Source organism: Callorhinus ursinus, unplaced genomic scaffold (genome assembly GCF_003265705.2).
Source record: "Callorhinus ursinus isolate GAN/ISIS: 27379988/994484 unplaced genomic scaffold, GSC_fseal_2.0 scaffold24, whole genome shotgun sequence".
NCBI lineage: Eukaryota > Metazoa > Chordata > Mammalia > Carnivora > Otariidae > Callorhinus > Callorhinus ursinus.
Window position 1 is genome coordinate 28,824,030 of NW_027397086.1, and position 22,264 is coordinate 28,846,293.

Below are 22,264 nucleotides of genomic sequence, written 5' to 3' on the forward strand. Positions count from 1 at the left end.
GCACCAAGCACCAACCACCAACAGGCAGGTGAAGGACATGCACAATGCCTTTTATTCAGTCTGCTTAGCTACTGTTAAAAACAGAAGCTCATACCACTGTTGGCAAAGATGAAGGCAAAAGTTAGAAGTTGTAACAAATCTTTCAGGTACTACCCGCAACCCCATTACAATGTAGTCTATGTCTCTACTCCAGCTCTGCCTTGCCCTCTTGCCGCTTCTCCCAATGCCGCACCCTCTCTCAAGGAGACTTGTCCTCTTCTCCCTGTTCCCGCTCTGGGGAAAGCATATGTATGTTCTCTTCCTCTTTTTTAAATATGCTGCAAATCTCTGTAAACAAGGCTAAAACCCTGACCACCAACTGAGTTTTGTTCTTCAAAGCTCTCACCTGCACCCCTTTAGGTTACCTGGCAGCAGTAATGTCAAAGTCAGCTTGTCAAAATACCGAGGACCATACAATGTGAAAGTGAATTCTCTAGTCCAGTCTAGATAACACTGCACTCTCAAATTTAGGGCTTCAAAACAAAAATATGATTTATCCAGACCTTTCTCCAGAAAGTCCAAGCACTTAAGAAGCATCATTCTGATTCATACAACTCCAACTTGGAAGACCAGGGGCATACCTAAATTCTCAAACACTTGTTTTTCCATTTTCTAGTCTTCTGAGCTCCATGGAATTAGTTGATATAATGTTAAATGGTATCAGAGAAACGCACACTAAGAATAGGCTGCCTAAATGGCAAGATGAGATTTAATAGGGGCAATTAATACAAAGGCTTTCATTTAGGCTCAAAATAAAATAAACTGCACAACTACAGGATAAAGATCTGCTTAGCAGATTTGGGGAATCTGTTTAACAACAGATTTAAGAGTCAACAGCATTGAGTGTTAACTGTAGCCATGGTGATGGGGGAGACAGAGGGAGAACTGGGCACAAAATTCCACAAATGTCCAAATAATAAGTAATCAGTAAGTGTTACTTGAACATCAATCTGCCATGTAAATAGGAGTCAGAAAATCAAAGAATGAGATCAACAAAGTTCGATCTGAAAGGTATCTTAGCTGTGGAGACAACCACCTCATTTTATAGATGTAGTGTCGGTTTACCTTACTCCAATATTAAATCGAATCATGATGTCAAGATGTGGTAAGTTTTGTTTCATAAAAATCATTTCTTAACTGCAGCTCTTCCCTACAATGAATTAACTGCCTCACAGAAAATTATGACTCCTCTGTCATTACAGATACTTAGCAGGCGCTTAATAACCAATAGTCAGAATTTGTAAAGTAGGGATCTCCTGCACTAAGTAAAAGGTTAATCTAAATTCTACAATACTTTTTTTTTTTTTTTAAGTAGGCTCCAAGCCCAGTGTGAGGCCCAGCATGGAGCCCAACATGGGGCCTGAACTCACGTCCCTGCAATCAAGACCTGAGTGGAGATCAAGAGTCGAACACTTAACTGACTGAGCCACCCAAAGGTGCCTCTACAATTCTTTAAAAAGTAAGATTCTATTATTTTATAAGTTACATCAAATATTAAACATTCATGTTTTCATTTTTTGACTAACTGAACTTAAGTTGACATCTTCAAGGTACAGCGATTATGGCAGTGCATCTCATTTTATAATTGTTTCTTCATCTATTTCCTCCATTAAACTGCGAACTTCCTGGGGTCAGGACCTAGGTTAGTATTTTATGAGTACATTATGCATCTCTGCATTCCCAGATCCTGGCACACAGGAAAGGATCCAGTATGTTTCTTGCATAAACATCTCAGCAGTGTCTCTTTAGTATGTGGGTGGTCGCTACCACCAAGGTCCTCAATCAAATGGCCGAGCAAGCAAATTTTCTCTTTTATCCTGTACTGCCTTCATTTTTGAAGGCCTTTTCCCATCTCTCAATGCTCTCCTTTCAATTGTCCAAAATTCTCACTTAGGTACCTCCCTTGAGCCCATCTGATGTACGATATCCCATTATCCAGAATAACCTCTTCCTCCATATAAATGGAAGGCAATCTGATGCTTTCAAAATGACAAATGAACATACCCTCTGACCCAGAAGGAATGTAGCCTATAGATATACTTTACATGCATAAAGTGCCTTACATATGTGGCTATTAATTTCCTAAGAGTTTATACTGGATTGTTTCTAATCTTGCCTATGCATCTATCAATAGAACCAGTAAAATAACATGATGGTACCACTATAAAATGGAAGACCATAATATCAAAAAAAATTGATGTTTTCTATGTATTAATGTAGACTGACCCCCAAGATGTATTAAGTGAAAATCTGCAGAGTGCAGAACACTGTATTTGATATGGTGACATCTGCACTAAAAAGCAAAGAAAGGAAGGAAAATGCACACACACAGATATTACAAAGTATCTCTCTGGAAAAACAAAGAAATAAGTAACACTGGCTTCCAAGGAAGGGAACTGGGTACCCAGAAGAAAGGGGTGGGAGGAGACTTTTCACTATGCACTTATTTATACCTTTTGAATTTAGAAAAATATGAGTGTATTAGATCTATTCAAAGTTACAAAAAAAATTAAAAATGCCTTTCCATGCTCCATCCCTTTCCCTATACTATCTTCAAAACTCCAACTCAGGATATTTACTCTATGGAATATAGACACTTCGTGCTGATTTCAAAACTTTAAAGTCCTTTCTGGAAAACAATTTGCCAAGCTTTAAAGCCTAGTTCTTTTTTTTTTTTTTTTTTTTAAGATTTTATTTATTTGACGAGAGAGACACAGCAAGAGAGGGAGCACAAGCAGGGGGAGTGGGAGAGGGAGAAGCAGGCTTCCCGCTGAGCAGGGAGCCCGATGTGGGGGCTCAAACCCAGGACCCTGGGACCATGACCTGAGCCGAAGGCAGATGCTTAACGACTGAGGCACCCAGGCGTCCCAAAGCCTAGTTCTTCCTAATCCTGTAATTCTACTTCTTAGGATTTAGCCCAAAGGAATAACAGGAGATAAGCGCAAAGATACAAGTACACAGATGTCTGTTATAGTACTCTGTGGCTGAAAACAGCCTATATGAATGACAAGGGCAGTGAGAAATGAAATTATGATACAATCATAAATGGTATACTATATAGGCATTAAAGTTGATACTTTAGAAGCATTTCTAAGGACAGGGAAATGGTCATACTATTAATACTATATACAATGTGATTACAATTTCATCGCTATGGGGTGATCATCTTGTTTTTTCCCACGTCAACGAGTTGAGGGGGTACGCTGGTATACATAACATATGTATGCACTGTAACTCACCCTAGCCCCTAAAAAGAATGGAGACATTTTTATTTCTGATGGTTAATACTAAAACAATAACTGAATATCTTATTTTTCCCCAATCTGAACATATTTTTATAGTTTCTCATTATATTTTATGTTGACTAGTGGGTATTACAAGAGTATGGTTAATATAATGGAATTCAGAGACAGAAAGATTTCAGCTCAAATCCTATTTCTGCCAGACAGCTTCTAAGTAATCTTGGGGAAAACTGCTTAACTTTTTTGAGCCTGTTTTCTAAATTTGTAACAATAGCAATCTCAGATATGTACATACGTATACATATATACATATATAAGAATACATATATAAAATATACATATATAAGAATACTTAGCACAGTACCTGGCACATAAAATGCTCAACAATTAATTTATGCACTCATTCAACAGGTATTTTATAGCACCTACCACGTGTCAGTCCCTGTTATATATGCTGGACAGAGAATCAGAGCAAACCTTTACACAACCTTAGAAGACAACACTGACACACAGTATATAATGTAAACAGTGTGCACATAAAGCAGTGAACATTCCCAGTAGCTATTTCTCTATCTCCCTCCACTCGCAGATACCCATACAGAGTTTTTCAGCAATGACTTTTTGAACAGGGTTATGCCCAAGAACTTGACTGTAGCAGGATGAGATGTACCTACAAGAAAGTTTATTTTCAGTTCCAACCCAAATTAACAAAGTGTTGGAACACACCCAGTGTGCACATATCCCTAATAAAGAATCATAACTGGGTGGCTTGGTCGGTTAAGTGTCTGACTCTTGATCTCAGCATTGTGAGTTCAAGCTCTGTGTTGGGCTTCATGCTGAGAGTGGAGCCTACTTTGGAAAAAAAAAAAAAAACAACTCATAAAATGTTCATGCTAAGAGGAACCTGATAATTACCTGATCTTAACCTCGTATTTTACAGATGAGGAAACAGAAGTGCCCAAAGAGTTACGTCAACATAATCTAGATATATTCTAAAAGCACAGGGAAAAAAAGATTGTTAGAAAATCTATGGTGATTTCCCCCAAGTAGGACAAGATGAAGGACTCAAGCCTTTCCCTCTGGAGAGCAAGAGTGGCTATAGGTGACGTGACTTGGTTGCACAGGTACTGAGGTACAATGCTGAACCTAAATGAAAGTGGCAAATCATCCTGGGCTAGAATGAAGTCCAAACAGAACTGTGGTAAGAGAAGGAAGTGGTAACCACCCACCAGCTGCCTTTGAATTAAAGGAAGAGGAGAGTCACACCTGGGCCTGCAAATAGCAAAAGGCCTCCTGGAGCCATAGCTGAAAAAACTAGCTGGTAGCACTACACAGTTCATAATTTTTGAAGCACAGAGTAAGGCCTAAACATCTTTTACCAGAAAAGAACGGTGTATGCAACCTGTGTAAGAACAAAGAATACACCTTTAGGAGGAGAGATACCTCGGATGAGATTCCTGCTCTTGAGAAGCTCACAATGTAATGTGGAGAGCCACCATGTTACGGATAGAGGGTAACGCACACAAAGTGCTGAGAGGGCAGAGAGAAGGGAGCCTTCTCTCAAAGACGGCGCCTCCCCTGAGGCTTAGAAGACTAAAGAAGAAAGAAAGTCTTCCCAGGGAGATGCTGTACAAAGATACTGTACATAGTTTCAGGAATAAGAGACTTAAGTAGTTTAGGAAAATGTAAATAGATCATATAATCATGACATAAACAAAACCAAAAAAAAATTAACAAAATTCAGCACCTATTCATGATAAAACACAAAAGTCACTACATAAAAAAGTCAGCTTTTCTTAAACCAGCAATAAATAGAAAACAAAAATTCGGGGCGCACGGGTGGCTCACTCAGTTAAGCATCTGCCTTTGGCTCAGGTCATGATCCCAGAGTCTGGGATCAAGTCCCACATTGGGCTCCTTGCTCAGCAGGGAGCCTCCTTCTCCCTCTGCCTGCCACTCCCCCTGCTTGTGCAGGCTCTCTCTCTCTCTGACAAATAAATAAATAAAAATCTTAAAAAAAAAAGAAAACAAAAATTCAAAAATATATCATTTACAAAAGCATCCAAAATCCAATACCTGGAAATAAATCTAATATGTAGGACCTGACCTCTAAAGGGGAAGCTTCAAAGCATTACTTATTTGACATAAATTACGATGGATATAAAATACAATTTATTTATTTATAAATGTAGGAACATGCCAGCCTCCTTACTGGAAGATTCAATACTATAAGATATCAATATTCTGCGAAGAGATCTGTAGATTTAAAAAAATCAAATCAAAATCCTACTGTGTGTGTGTGTGTGTGTGTGTGTGTGTGTGTGTCTGTGAATTCACAAGCTGATTCTAAAATCTATACGGAAAAACATCCCAAGGAACAACCAAAGCAATACTGGAAAACAATGCTTTTGAAGATTCACACTATAGGATAGGATATCAAGACCCATCATAACATCATAATAATTAAGACAGTGTGGTATTGGCAAAAGAATAAACAGACCAAAGGAAAAGAACAGAGATTCCAGAAACAGATTCTCACATATACAACTACTTGATTTGTAACAGTGACACTGCAGTGCACTGGGAAAAGGAAGGTATTACCAACAAATAGTGCTAGATCAACTGGGCATACAGATTTTAAAAATAATAAAATACACACACACACACACACGAATATTACTCAGCCACAAAAAAGAATGAAATCTTGCCATTTGCAACAATGTATATGGAGCTAGAGAGTATTATGCTAAGTGAAATAAGTCAGAGAAACACAAATACCGTATGATTTCACTCACATGTGGAATTTAAAAAAAAAGAGAGTGAGGCAAACCAAGAAACAGACTCCTAACTACAGAGAACCAACTATGGTTACCAGAGGGGAGGTGGGGGTAGGAGATGGGCTAGATGGGGGATGGGGGTTTAAGGACTGCACTCGATGTGATGAGCACCAGGTGCTGCATTTAAGCGTTGAGTAACTAAATTCTAAATCTGAAACTATTATTACACTGTATGTTAACTAACTGGAATTTAAGTAAAACTTGAGAGAAAAAATATTACACTATATGTTAACTAATTGGAATTAAAATTAAAACTTAAAGAATAAAAAATACATAGATTTCATCCCACAATGAAAAATCATCTGCAGATGGGCTTTACATCTCAGCGTTAAAGTTACAGCAAGAAGCCTTTTACATGAAAACATAGGAAACATTTTCAAGACATTAGGTCGAGAAAGATTAATCAAATAGGATTCAAAAAGCCCTAACCTTTAAGAGAAAATAAGAGAGGTGGGACTACATTAAAATACATTGTTTGTCAAAAAGACACCATTCTCCTTTACCATTTTTCTATTCATGTCTTTTTCTTTTTTAGATTTATCAAGTATTTGTCTATTTTAGTAATGTGCTTAAAAAGAACCAGTTTGGTGTTTTATAGATCAAATCTATTTTTCTGAAGTTTTTTCTAAATCCTTATTTCCTTTATACACACTTAGTTGTTCCTTCTTCAGGTTGATTTGGATTTAGTTCCTGCTCCAGCTTGAAATCTTGTTTCCAAATTTCCCTTTGGGTACTGCTTTAGCAAAACTCCCACTAGTTTGGATATGTTCATTTCTAAATGTTTTGTAATTACAACTCTAACTTCTTCTTTACCCCAGGGATTAGTTAGAAGAATAATTTTATATTTCCAAGTGGATATATTATTTATTTTGGCTTTTTCTTTTAGTTGTTGTAAATTTCTAATCTGGGTGTTCTTTGTAGACTTTCATATCATCAATTTTCTGAAAAACTCAAGAAGTATTTTAAAAGAATACTGTTCATGATTACAAAATTGGAATGCATTATATCTTTATTATTATGTTATTCGGGTATTCTTTTCTTCATCTATAGTGAATTTATCAATTTCTTCTTGTATTTTTAACAGTTCTGACCTTATATATTTCGACATTATTAGTTGCATAAAGATTCATAACATGTCTTAAGAGATAGTACTTCATCAATATAAAATACACCTCTTTCTTCCTTTTAATGCTTTTGTAGCTTAAGTTTTGTTGGCTATTAATCTTACTGTATTGTATCTACCTTTTTTGGGTCAAATATGCCTTTTTCTATTTTACTATTTTCAACATTTTCACGTCATTTTAGATGTCTTTCGAAAAAAAATAGCTAAGTTTGAAGGCCTCTGTGTACATATTAATCCAATCTAAGAATCTGACTTTTCAACAGGGAAATTCAACTCTTCATTTTTATTAAGCATTCATGGAAAACTAACTGCCATACATTTACCACTATTTTTTTAACTTAGGTTTTATTTTTATTAAAGTTATGTATGTATAGAGTTTAAGGTGTCAAATAGTTCTACAAGACTGTACCCCACCCAACAAAAGAAGATAGCAGCTCCCCAACACCCAGCCCTTCCTATTTCCTGCTCCATAGAAGCAATCACACTTTCTATACTTAACTGAGTCTCTTGGTATTTAGCTTTATGTCATTCCCATACCTTTTCAGAACAAAAACTTACTGAATTTAGCTAACAGAGGGATGGAAGAGACACTGCTGGAAATTTCAGAAACTTGATGAACCACACATAGCTACACGAGTTTTAATTTCTTGACTTCCCTAGCCTGAAATGTTCATTCTCCTTGTCAAACAAAACATCAAAGCAAGCAGTTCAATCCTGAGTGCGGTCTCCTAGAGGGATATGGCTAAATTAAACCAAGCAAGGACAGAAAAGACCAGCCAAAATGGAGGGACTCTCATAATATTTTACAATATTCATGTTTTTATAGTATTTTATAATATTTCTAACCATTAAATCCATGACCTCTTTTGGGGCATGAGGATGTGAATATCTAATGTTGTCTGAGCTCCTTTCAGAAGAACCAACCAAATAAAGTTTTCAGACATCACGATACAAACATCCAGAGGCTTGAGAAGATGGGTTTCAAACTGCTGTTGGCATTGATGCTACCTAGCATTTTGGTTACTGAAGAAGACCTCTAGTAGGGGGTTGGTTATTAAAAGATAAGGGTCTGCCAGGGCTTGATGTTATTTAGTCTTCGAAGAATTGAAGATAACAACATAGAATTATGCTGTATAGAATTATGCAGCATTTGTATAGAATTGATGACACCTATATAGAAGTCAATAATTACTAGGCCCTAGCTATGGTTTAGAATGGTTCATAGGTGATTGTACCCATTTGCTCCATGAGACCTTTTCTCCAGTTCCAGGATCTCTAAGCTAAATTAGATGCAAACACCCAATTGCTTAGAACAGCTATTTCCTTAGGGTATACCATCTGTTTGCAATGCCCAGCTAATTCTGAGTCTGTTGCTCCTTGAAGACTACCCCCTACGGTTTTTGCCTGACTCCTAAATTCAAATTTATTGAAACTCCTCCCTCCTTCCCCTTTTCCCATCATAAGGCAGGGGAAGGCTAGATCTGACAAAACTCAAATGATCAATGAGAAAGGGTGGAACGTCCCTAGCTAAAAGAATATGTGGCCATGTTTTTTTGTTTTGATTTGTTTTTAAGATTTTATTTATTTATTTGACAGAGAGAGAGAGACAGTGAGAGCACGAACACAAGCAGGGGGAGTGGTAGAGGGAGAAGCAGGCCTCCCGCTGAGCAGGGAGCCTGATGCAGGGCTTGATCCCAGGACCCTGGGACTGGGATCATGACCTGAGCCGTAGGCAGTTGCTTTGATTCAACTGAGCCACCCAGGCAACCCTGTTTTTTTGTTTTTTAAAGAATTAAGTGGAAGAAACAATTGTGATCTTGGAAGAAAGACTACATGAGGGCAGGAAGACCCAAGCTTATAAATGCATTATAAATAAGGAAGGGAACAAAAGTTAAAATTTACCACGGGAAAGGTGAAAGAAAAAAAAATAGAGCATTTGTTCACAGGAAAGTGATCTACAGTGATAATTGTGTTAATTGGCTTGTTTGTTGCGTGATTAGGGAATTTCAAATTTGCAATGCACAACTATCCTTTGTAATTAAAAAAAGAGAGAGAGAGAAAAAGAAAAGAAAAAGTCATGACAGATCTGTGGTTCTCAATCCTTAAAGAATGTCAAAGAAAGGACCTAGAATGTATACCCCAGAGGTGCTGGACCCTGGTTGTTTTATTTCCTTTGGCTATAGCAAGTACTGCTGGTTTGTCTATATTTAAAGAGATCAATGACAGAAACACATCTGGGATGAGGAGATATAATTTTTTTCAATTACCCTCCACCAACTTTTTATTATCAAGATTTTCAGGGGCGCCTGGGTGGCTCAGCTGTTAAGCGTCTGCCTTCGGCTCAGGTCATGATCCAGGGGTCCTGGGATCGAGCCCCGCATCGGACTCCCTGCTCGGCGGGAAGCCTGCTTCTCCCTCTCCCACTCCCCCTGCTTGTGTTCCCTCTCTCGCTGTGTCTTTCTGTGAAATAAATAAATAAAATCTTTAAAAAAAAATAGAAAAGACTTTAAAAAAATTTTTCAAACATTCAGAAAAACTGACAACTGCGAACACCTATATACCCACGACCTAAATTCTGTAGGTGTTACTATTTTGCTATATTGATTTTTATCATTACTTATCCATCTATGTATCCATCTGTTGAGGGTCTGATTTGATGGCATTTAAAGAGATCTTCCATAAATTTAGGAAATTTAAAAAAAAAAATCATTCTCCCTATTGGAGACTTGGGAAGGAAAAGGGATGCTAAGTGAAGTTCTAAGTGAGGAAGATGCTGGACTCCTGTTTAGTCATTAGCTGAATTATTATCCTGAAATTATCCTGATTATCCTGAAATACCACATACCTTCTGAGCCCCAGTTTCCTCATCTGTAAAATAAAGTGAGACAAAATGATAATCCTGATCCCCTTAGTTATGATCCTTTCTAGCCTAGAAATTCTATGTTTCTATGAAAAACAATTTTCTTAATAACTGCCATTTACTTTGTGTTTTCTATGTGGCAGGAAGTACGCTATAATCTCATTTAATCTTCACAGGTCCCTTAAAATTTTTCAGATACCACATTCATGAAAACTACCAATTGTTTTTAGTAGCACGTAGCCACTCTGACCTATTTCTAGTTGCACTTCCCCTTCACATTTTCAGTACTTTTTACTAGCATCAATTTTGTACTGCTTTGGTGGAACGGGCTAGAACCAGCAAACAGAAATTATCTTTGCTCACTGAGAAACACGAGCAAACTCTAGTCCCTGATTTGTAATTCTTTTTCCCAAACATAAAATGAGATAAAACAGCTAAAACTACTTTAACTTGTTTATTTTGGTAAAATAATTACATATAATTATTGTTGAAGAAAATCTACAATACATAATCTTGGTGTTTTTATTTAAATCTGTTGCACATTGAATAACAAAATTAAAATGTCAGTTTTTCAATTGGAGAAAGTACTCAAATCAACAGCCATGTGCTAAACAAAGAGACTCAATTAGAGCACATTATGGTTTCATTTGGGAATGAATACATCAAGGAAAAAATAAACAAAGACCATACATATATTGTCGTGTTTGTATAAATGAAAAGCCATAGTTAGTGACTTTCTATCTCTACATTCCTCTTGAGGCTTAACTATCTCCTCCATTTTCATTACCCTCAAATATATCTTAGTTCTCACTTCTAAAAGAAAAAGCCACTTGTTTTTGCTTTTTTCCATGGGAGCTATTTGTATTTCAATGCATATTTAAAGATCTTATATTGTAGAAATGTAACAGGATGCCCGCACAAGGTGTCCTAGAACTATAAATACACACTATTATGTAATCAGTGAGGTTCACACCTAGGAAATCTGGATGGAATGGTTATCCTGAAGCAAATGAACAAAAAAAGGAGGTTCAGCCCTATTGATTAGAACAAGGAAACACTGGCAGCCCTATTGATTAGAATAAGGAAACACTGGAACTGCAGAATAAGAAAGGAAAGTGAATCTACTCAAGTCATAGTGAGTGATAAACCCAAACTCGTCACTTGATTTCCCATGCCCCTTTTACAAAGACTTCTATAATTGATTCTGCTCAAGAGCAGGAAGAAACTTGTTTTTCCAATGAAATCGGCATGTCTCTAATCAAAGAATATCCTTCATGGTGACATACGTGGGTATCTTTGATATGAATATTGGGGTTACTATGCAACCTACATGTGCAGGAACACACTCTCTGAGTAAATGTGGTCTCTCCAAAAGGAAGTCATTGTTCCCAACATCCATCACCCAGAAAGGAGGCAGCTCTTCAAACAGGAAACCCAAGCGAAGACACTCTCTGGACCTTGCTGTTTTGGCCCTGTTTGAGGAAAGATAAATGCCTGGCTCTATTCACTTCTGGTGGCAGCACTCAGATGATGTCTGCCAAATGGAGACAGGCCAAAAGATAAGGACATGAGGAAAATGTCTTTGTAAGCCAGCTTGAACAGTTTCATGTTGCTTTCTCTATTCATTATCCTCCAGCTTTTAGCAAAGCTTGATTTAAACGCTGCAGTCTTATATCAGCTGTTCCACCGGCATTAGGGTAAGACTAGTGTGTCCATACTTGGATCACAGCCTTAGCATGAAGAAGAAAAATGGTAGCGTGCTCCTCAATACATGTTGAAGAGGAAAACTCAGAACGAGAATCAGGGCTGAGGTCCAGCAACCCCTTACCACTTAGAAATTCTCCCTGCATTGCATCTTTGCGTCTGGGGCTCCTTATTATTAAGGAAGGTGGCAGCGTCCCATAAATGCTCAGTAATAGGCAATGAGATGCAAACTATCAGGTTCCCTTATTGCTCTCACTGCTAGAAAACTCAGAGCTGACTATTGTGTTCAACTACAAAAGCTTTCCTCAGCTAAAAGTTATGGATAATTGTTCTTTCTTTTCCCATTTATTGGTTCTTATCTTTCTGATCATTAGTTCTGGTTTTACTGCATATGTTTTTATTTCAAGTTTCCTAAATCCTTTTCTGGAAAACAGCCAGACTACACAAGCCCATCAGTGAATAAATTTTTCCCATATGAGAAAGTTACAAAATCGTGCTCATCTCAAAGCTATGAATGCTAGGAAGGCTGAGAACCTGTTATGTTGGCCTCTCTTCTACCTCATCCAGGAACCAGAGCAGATTCCCAGAGGTCAAAAGGGAGCCTGAAGGCTAATGTCAGTACAATCAGAAGATCACAAATAATTCTGAATACTTACTTCTGTGGTGTTGGAGGGGTAAGGGGAACAAAGCATGGATCTGTAACTCAGGAGAGAAGAATATCTCAGTGAATGGAGCAAGGCCCCAGATCTAAGCTAGGAGTTCAGGGTCAAAATAAATACTCCACTTAGGGTGGCTTTTTAGGGCACCAGAATTAAAAAAAGAGAATGAGAATGAGGTGGAAGGCACATGTTGACAACTGCTTCTTTGCCTAAGACTCTCTCCCATCTCCAACTGTGTCCCGGTCTGACGTCTTCGCTGCCTACTCCACTGGGCTATGCTACCTACACCTCAAACTCAACACGTTCAAACAGATTTCATTTCCCCTCAATCTTTCTTTCAGCTAATTTATTACTAGTTAAAGGCATTATCCGGGTGTAAAAATCCTGGTCATTCTTTTTTGATTTCATGCAGTCCTTAATTTTTGTACTTCAACTTTCTACAACTAAGACCTACTGCCATTCAACAAATACGTACTGAGAGCCTATGATGCACCAGGTACTTTCTATGCACTTTACACTGGTGAACAACACAAAAATAGCCATTGTCATAGAGCTTATATTCTAGTAGGAAGAAGGAGACAACAGACATAGTAAATAAGTAAATATGGGTAAGTAAATAAAGGATTTCAGAAGGTAGTAAATGTTACAAAAAAGAAAAAGCAGAGTAAGATAATGGCAATTTTTAAAAAGGGTGGTCAGGGTAAGCCTCATTGAGAAAAAGGTAACATTTGAGCAAAGATATGGAAGAGGTGAGGGAGGAGGGTGTGCAGGTATGGAGGCAAAGTGACAGCCCTGCAAAGGCCCTACTACCAGCTCCTCCGATTTCTTTGAAATGTCATACAGCCACCCTTCTACTCCATTCCCAGCGCCATCATCAAACTCCAAAATCTCCTAGGTAGTCACCCTGCTCCATTTCCTGTGTGGTGCACTTAGACATTCATTTTGCACATCAAAACCATTCACCTGATTTTTAAGGCCCATAATTCTTTGAAGCCACTCTTTACATCATGAACTTCTATTTCTCCCCCTTAAAATTCTTGAAACTTAGCATGCTCCTTCTCCATATGCATCATCTTCCCCTGCCTAGGAGAGCTTTCTCTCTGCCCCTCATCCACTCTAAACTCTAACCATCTCACGAGGCAGGAGATCAATTCCTACCACTTCTGTAAAGCAGTGCCTGTGGATGCTATTATTGAATCTGTATTTATCATATTTCCCAAGCATCCTATTTCTTGAAAGCAAATCAGCCTCTTTCTCTACTTCCCATTGTGTTGGTCATTACTAAATATTAAGTGAGCTATTTCTTCTAAAAAGCTGAAGCTCTTTGCCAACTTAAAAACACTTTTTTAAAAAAGATTTTATTTATTTATTTATTTGAGAGAGAAAGAGCATGAGTGAGGTGAGGGGCAGGGGGAGAAGCAGGCTCCCCACTGAGCAGGGAACCCAACGTGGGGCTCGATCCAGGACTCCAGGATCATGACCTGAGCTGAAAGCAGATGCTTAATCAACCTAGCCACCCAGGCGCCCCTTAAAAACACTTTTATTAGCGGGGTGCGCCTGGGTGGCTCAGTGAGTTAAGTGTCTGTCTTCAGCTCAGCTCATGATCCCGAGGTCCTGGGATGAAGCCCCGCATCGGACTCCCTGCCTCTCCTTGTCTACTTGTCCCTCTCCCTCTCCCTCTGCCCCTCCCTACCACTTGTGCACTCACTCGCTCTTTTTTTTTTTAAAGATTTTATTTATTTATTTGAGAGGGAGAGAATGAGAGATAGAGAGCACGAGAGGGAAGAGGGTCAGAGGGAGAAGCCGACTCCCTGCTGATCAGGGAGCCCGATGCGGGACTCGACCCGGGACTCCAGGATCATGACCTGAGCTGAAGGCAGTCGCTTAACCAACTAAGCCACCCAGGTGCCCTCACTCGCTCGCTCTCACTTGCTCTCTCTCTCAAGTAAATAAATAAAATCTTTAAAAAAAAAACACTTTTATTAGCTTTGATAAACTGAGACAGAATGATTAAAAAATGGTTTTATCATATTAAAAAAATGCATGGGGGGGTAGAACAAGCCAAAGTGTTCATGATGGACAGTGATAGCTTTTTTCTTTCCTCAATTCAAATTTTCAGCTACTTTCAGGTCTGTGCTCGTGTTACTTTGAAAAGCAAAGAGTCTGCTATGAAAATATATAAATCGATATAGTGAGTGATCAACTATCATTAGACTCATCAGAGAGATTCAAATTACCTAAAAATATAATCCAAAGACTGCAAGCATCTGAGTAACTTGCAGTTGTGAAGAGGCAAAATATAATTAAGACAAGCTGAAGCAAATTCTCATGGTTAAAAAAAGAAGAAGAAAATCCTTCCTGATGGTGACCAAAACAAGGTATTTACTGTATATGAAAGTAGCATGATGTACAGGAAAGAGTACACCTCTGAAATGCTCAAGTGCAAGTTCCACCATTTATTAACATCATGACCTCCATTTCCTGGTCTGTAAAATGGAAACACAGAAGCTCTTCTTTTTACAAACTTTCATTGATTCAAACAAGGTTCCAATCTGAGCAAAAATCCTGTTAACTCTGCCTACCCAAGTACAATCATTTGAACCTTGGTGGTTACACTACTGTTAGTCTACAGACCTCTATTCTATCTGAAGCAGTGTCTTTTCTAATAAATATATTTATGATTAAAAGATGAAAGAATATTAACGTCTTTGGAAAACATCTAAGAGAGCTGAAAAGAATCTTGGGTTGGAACCAATGTGATCAAACCTACAATTACCTTTTGAGCACTACTGGTCACCTGGACCTAGTAACAAATGGACTTTAAAAAAATCTTTTGGAATGGGGCACCTGGGTGATGTAGTCAGTTGCGAATCGACTCTTGGTTTCAGTTCAGGTCGTGATCTCCATCCAGGTCATGAGATGGAGCCCCTCACAATGGGCTCCACACTCAGTGAGGAGTCTGCTTGGGATTCTCTCTCTCTCTCCCTCTCTGCCCCTCCTGCTTATGCTCTCTCACATGCTCTCTCTCCCTAAAATAAATACATCTTTTAAAAAATCTTTTGGAAATTAAGTGGTACATAAGAAGATTTTGTGCTATTATACAACTGCCATCCAGGGTCGGTTATGAGAATTAAATGACACAAGGCAGATAGAATCCTGGCACATTCTTTTTTTTTTAAGAATGAATTTGTTTGTTTGTTTATTTATTTATTTATTTATTTATTTATTTATTTATTGAGAACACGAAGCAGGGGTAGTGGCAGAGGGGGAGGGAGAGAGAATCCCAAGCAGACTCCACACCGAGTGCTCCTGTTCCATCTCACAACCCGGACACATCATGACCTGAGCCCAAACCAAGAGTCAAGGCTTACACCACTGAGCCACCCAAGCGCCCCTGGCATATTCTTATATTTTTTTCAGATTGATAAAATGGTACATGGACCACTGAATCTTCAAGAAATGTCACAGCAACTTGTGTGTATCCCCTGCAAGTCATATTTTTTTTAAGTTAGAAATCATTCTTTATAATTTGTATTCTCTTGGAATGCCAAAATAAGAGAGTAGCTTTACAAACGGCCAGATCTCATCTATAAAACTGGACCCATACAACTTGAATCCAGATTTACTTCACTCTCACTCTTCATAGTGTTTGAGAAAGTGTTTTTCTAAAGCAAAAAGCCTACAAATCAACCAATCATAAGTCCATATCAAAAAAGGTAACCATAAGAAACCTACCAGCATTATCTGGGCCAAAACTGTACAGCTAAAACTGGATCTATTTCAAAGTAGCAACAAATCTTAAAGTTTATGAATAATGCTTGGATTTCATATTGAGGAAACTCAGTTAAGAAAAGCACTAATTATCCTAAGTATTGGAGTTAGGCTGGGTCAAGACAGACCATAATTTTAAAGAAAATTCTGAAAGTTTTCTCAAGCCAGTCCTACGGGACAAAGCATGCAAACCCCTGAGAAACATGCCAGCATCTGCCCTCAATTCCAGAAGCAGGAAGCAAAGATGTGACCCAATCACATGATAATAAAGCACAGTCCATCTGTTCAGAGAACTTGCATTATGTAAGCCACGACCGAGAAAGAACAGCAAAAGGCAGGCAGTTTGTTATGTGCAGAGGGCTCTGTGGTTTGAAGAAACATGTTCTCACATTTCAAAAGGGCCATCCATAAAATAATGGCATTTTCAAAGCCCGGGTCATTAGAAATGAACATATTTGATGCACTACAAAGGTACTACCAGAATGGTGCTGAGTTTGGATTAACTGTTTCAACAGGCCTAGAAGAACCTTTCAGCAAAGGTCTTCTCCACATAAGCAGCCCTCCCCAGAAGAACAGATTTATCTCCCTCTTGATTACTTTGATCATGTCAGTTCCCTATTTAATTTCAACAACTAAGGAGAGCATCTAAAATTCTAAACCTAGACCATGTAACTGCAAGGCCTTTCAATTACATCCATTTTAATTAAACCCCAAACAGTTTCACCATCTTTAAAACTACTAAAGCCTACTCTTCTCAGTCAATAAGCTCTACACCTGGGCTTTTTATCAACAATATAAAAACGATATTGACCTTCTCTTGAGGACCTTTTAACCACCACCACCACCTCTCCCCGTCCACAGCCCATCAGAAGTCACTTTTCATAAGTTCTGTGAAATTCAAGATAACTTCACTTAGGTAAGTCACTCCATTAACCCTGCCCTCCCCCCCTCCAAAACCTTCATACTCTTTAAAGCACAGATTTGGAATGAGATAATCTAAATTCTTGTCTTAGTTCTGCCTGACCCTGAGAAATTCACCTAACCTCTGATGTCATTTTTTTCCCTTGTAAACTGAAGTGACTTAGAACTTTCACCAATCGAATGCCTACTCCTGGTGGGCAGCCCATAATATTATCTTCCCTTATTCATCCCACTTAGATTACCTTTTTATTTTGTTTCCAGTCACATATTACAGAGTTTTCAGAATTGGGGGAAAGAAATAGTGGGGAATACATCCAATCCAAACTCCACAGTATAGAATAATGAACTTAACTCTAAAGAGGAACTTGCCATCCAGTCAATAAAAGTTTTGGTTCTGCCCTGGAGTAGGCCCCAGGACAGCCTTACCACTCATCAAATCCCCCCTCTCTGCCTATTTAAGTTTGAGCTACCCTTCAAAGTCAGGGTAAGCCCTAAAGTGTCCAGAAAGCCTCCCCCAATCACATGAGCCTGCATTAATCATGTCCCTCTTTGCATGCTGATGCCTCTCTGTAGGGGTGATATTAAAATATCTAACAACTGGCTCCACAATGGTACCAACCGATCAGAAAGGATATCTGATCAATCAAAACACACGTGGTCCAGTGGAAATTGCTGGAGGAACATAGGTCCTACCTATTACTACCAATACAAAATAGCAACCTCAAACTCCAATACAACTTTCTCATTTGGTCTTCAAGATCTCAAGAATTAGGAAAAGTAGGTACCATCTAGATTTTCTACATAACTAGAGGTGAAGTCGGGACTAATAACCAAACCTAATAACCAACTGCTTTTTTCATCACATTAACAATTTTCCCATATTATACACACAGAATTGTCAATATTGCATAAACTGTACTTATATAAAACAGTATAAATATTAAAGGAATGCTCAAATGGAATTCATTTAATCAACAAGCACGTAAGTTGAACAGAATATAAAACACAGTGCTGGGTTCTGACAGCATAAAGGAAAGAAAAGACATACCTTTGCCCTCTGGGGACCTATAACACATTCAAACATATAGATAAATGACAGTGCAAGATGGTAGAAATAAACAACACAAACTGTAACCCTAAGTGCTATACAGTTCGGGGAAAAAAGGAATTTAGGAACTAAACCAGTACATGAAGCCAGAACTGAGAACTTCTCTCCTTATACTCCCAAAAGGGGCAAAATTAAGTATGTAGTTAAAAGGCTAAAAAAATCAGGAGTCAGTGGAAAAACAGAAATTGCTGGAATTGAGGGTTTACAGTAGCAGCAAGCAGTGAGATCTTTGGCTGAATACTAGAGATGGCTCTAATCATAAGCCTCAAGTGCTGCTCTAAGTGCTGAATAGAAATGGAAAATCTTGTAAACCCTTTGTGAGGGTGGCTGAGGAAGATTAGCTTGGCAGTAGCCTATAGAAAAGTCTAGATGAGAGAAACTGGAAAGCAACTAGATTCAAGGGATAACAGGCAGGACTAAACTAATGGCTGCATACAAAGAAAGGAAGAGACATTCAAGAGGCACTGATATAAAGAAGAGTTGGGTTCTAGGCATGTTTTCAAATAAAAAACTTACATGATGGCAGAAAGTAAACTGGATTCTCCACATGGGATATATATGTAGACATACTGGTACGGTACCGTACAAATCTGTGTACTAGGGACAGGGAACCAATTTCCCTAGAGAAATCAATGTTAGAAAGAGGAGAAGCTGGGCAGAGAAATACAAAACTGATACCCAGACAATAAGGAACAACTGCAAGGTCTTAAAAAGGAAGCCAAATTATAAATTTAAAAGTACATGTGAGCTTCTTCAGAATGTATGAAAGATCAACATCAACATAACAAACAAGCGTGGGCAGACCAGTTGAGGCAGTCTAGACTTAAGAATAATAGCACCTGGATCAGCCGTGTATTATATGCATGCCAGTGTAGTCTGTAAACTCCTCCCCAGCATGGACTGAGCAATGTTCCATACATCAGTTAAGTCTAATACTGTTACTTGAATACACGAACACTTAGTGTGACTGGCTACGTGGAAAACAGTGAACTATGCCATTAGAGTCAGGAGTGGTGTAGAAATGTTACCTTTGCTTGATACATAACTATCGATTCTCTCACCTGTCCACATATTTACTTTGCCCGCATGCCTTAGGCCAATGTCAAAAATCCAGTTTCCTCCACTGTAGGCCCAATATGAAGGGACTCCAGGAATGTACTAGGAGTCAGGAGGAAGCCAACCTGGTTTTCATATTGTGAGGGTAAAATCAAAAAAATGAATAATAAAGACCAACTGCTCATTGGTGGACTGAACAGAAATATGGGTTCTGCCCGACAGAGGTGCGTATACACACACACACTTTAATATATAGGTTTTGGAAACACTGAACTCTGGGTGCAAATCCTTAACTCCTGTCCTTAGTAATCGAGTACTTAACCTGTTCGAAACTCAGTTTTCTCATCTATAAATGGGGCAAAAGCCACTAACCCTGAGGGTTTCATCGTGAGCATTTGATAATGTACTTTGGTGTACTTTATGCATCTACATCATAGTAAGCTCTTAACAGACAGTAGATATTGGCACTCTCACTCTTGAGGTTTTTGTTTTTTAAAACATTTGGTATTCAATTTGAGAGACAGAAACGTACTTTCACTGTAATTTAGTTTCTAACACTAAGGATCTATATTTCAGTTTCTAGTATTTTAGTCTGGATGTTAACAGTTTTTCACTGTTCTTTCCACGGAGATTGGTCATGACCACGTACCCCATCCTGATTTAGTATTTTGGAAAACGGAGCAAACATTCTCCCTCGAAAACCAACTACACAGAGACTACTGATTCAAACTACTGTCACTCAAGAAAAGGAACACTGGCGATATTCCTTCGAGGAAATAAAAGCGTTTGATCAATTCACAGAGTCATTCCCATTCAAACATTCCAAACCCCGCAGAGTGAGCAAACGTTCAAGTTTCTACTACGAAAACAATCTGTAGCCTTCTGGTTACTGGATTCACTTCAACACTTCCCAGACGCACCAAAGAAGAAACATTCCGCACATCTTCGTGCCTCCTTCTCACACAAAGCTCCGCGGCTCCCCTTCCAAAGCCACCCCTGGCTGGAGAAGCAGCCCCTCTCGGCGGGGTCGGGCCGGCGCCCACAGCCAGGGCGGTCCGGTGACCCGGGGGTCTCCGCCACACGTCGCCCCCTCCCACCGCCCCGCAGGCTCAGAGTTCCTAACCCGCCCGGGAAGCCTCTGGCGACCCCAACCCCGCCCCGAGCCCCGGGAGCCTCGGGCACCCTCCCGCTCCGGGTGGGGTGCCCAGACAACGCCACACGGCGCCCCAGCTCCGCCAGGCCCGGCCAGCCGCACACCCCCTAGCTCTCGGTCCGCGCCCCCTCGCTCCCCAGAAAGCAGCCCGGTCCTCGGCTCGCTCCGCCCGACGCCACCTCCCCCGGGGGAACCCGGAGCAGGGGCCGCCGCCGGCTGCAGAGCACGTCCACCCGCTCTCGGACACACGCCCCTGCCCCGCCCCGCCCGCGCTCCCCGTTTGCGGTTAGCTTGGCGGCCGCCAGGCCAGGCCAGCCCGGCCCCGGCCCGGCGCCGCCACCTGCGCCCCCGGCCCCGCGCCATGTTTGAGAAAGAGAGGGAGCCAGCCAGAGGCCGGGCCCGGCCCGCGCGCGCCCCGCAGTCGCCCGCCAGCCCCGCAGCGCCGCCGCTCACCCGTCGTCCCCGGGACCAGTGTCGCCGCCGCCGCCAACACGAGGAGGAGCAGCCGGGGACGCGGAGCAGCGGCCGCCGCCTCCATGGTCCCGCCGCCACCGCCTGTGGCCCGGTCCGGCCCGGCCGCCGCCTCGCCTCAGCAAGCCTCGCCTCGCCCCACCTCCTGCCGCCGCGGCGGCCTCGCTCCGGCCCTTTGTAACTGCTCGAGGGCTGCGCGTCCATTGGCTGCCGGGCTCCCGCCGGCCCCGCCTCCCGGCTGTCGGCGAGCGGCCGAGCGGGACCCAGCCCGGAGCCCCGCCTACAGGCCCGCTGGACAGCCAATCCGCAGCCGCGGGCGCCGGCCTCTGTACACGCCCCCAGACTCCCCGGGGGCCGTGCTGCCAGACCCCTGCCCCAGCCAGAGGCGCTCCGCGCTAGGAGGAGACCGGGTAAGGCTAGGGTCTAGCGCCCCTCGACCCTGCCTAGCCTGCGGCCCCGGAGGACTAGGGTTACGCGAGGGGTGTGTCTGGGTGTGAGTCGCTTTCGGAAAAAGGCTGTGGCCGCTCTACGCTCTTTTCTTTAGCCTTCTCCAAGCACCTAAGATCTAGTGCTGACCCCAATCCCAACCCGACCCCCATTCACAGCCCTGAACCACCAATCCCCAACACGTTCACCCAGATCCGCGGCATCGTCACGCAGGCTTCAACTTCCACTTCCCAGATCCACGCCTCAACTTTCAACATCTCCCCCAAATCTTTCCTCAGTGTCTTCCATATACGACTCACGTCTTCTTTTTTCTTCCCGTTGTCAGTGTCTAACCCCAACCAAATTCCAGGCCCTGAAAGTCCTGAAATCCTGGCCTCGGACTTCATTCAGATCCTGAGCTCGGGCACGCCCCCCGAATAGCTCTCTCCCTCCGGAACAAGGAGCGGACCCAGAAAGGGGCTCCACACTCTTTCCTTCTGACCTCTTCCTGATCCAGGTGGGAAAGGGAGGGTCCCCACCCCAACCCCCAAAGGAGTGGGACTCCCCTTCTTAGCTCGCAGCACTTCTCCTTTGGTGGAGGGGGAGCAGTCAATACTTTGACTTGCCTCTGACACGCCTGCACAATAATTCTGAGGTGTCACTAGAAACCCAAATAAACTCGGCTACGTTTTCATTCTGAATTCCTAATTTACTGTGAGACGCTCCACCCACCTTCCCTCTGGGACACCAAAATGAGCTCCAGATTTGTAATTCTTCCTGTCAGACTAGTCCTCTCTTCAGACACAAACACAGCCGAGGAGGCTGTTACATAGAACAGAGAACATTTTTCCGCAGAACCTTTTAAGGAGAAAATTTTATTTTCTGTGTGATTTG

The 22,264-nt window shown here is 40.9% G+C and overlaps 1 protein-coding gene across 2 annotated transcripts in view; it reads right to left on the minus strand.

The window, feature by feature from the left end:
• TGFBR1 (transforming growth factor beta receptor 1) overlaps positions 1 to 21,105 on the minus strand; it is a 55,145-nt gene extending 34,040 nt beyond the window's left edge. For both annotated transcript variants that reach the window (XM_025888215.2, XM_025888214.2), the window contains exon 1: positions 20,927 to 21,105. In XM_025888215.2, the coding sequence (XP_025744000.1) occupies positions 20,927 to 21,011 (85 nt within the window). In that variant the 5' untranslated portion in view covers positions 21,012 to 21,105. The remainder of the gene's footprint in view (positions 1 to 20,926) is intronic.
• Positions 21,106 to 22,264: the final 1,159 nt, after the last annotated feature.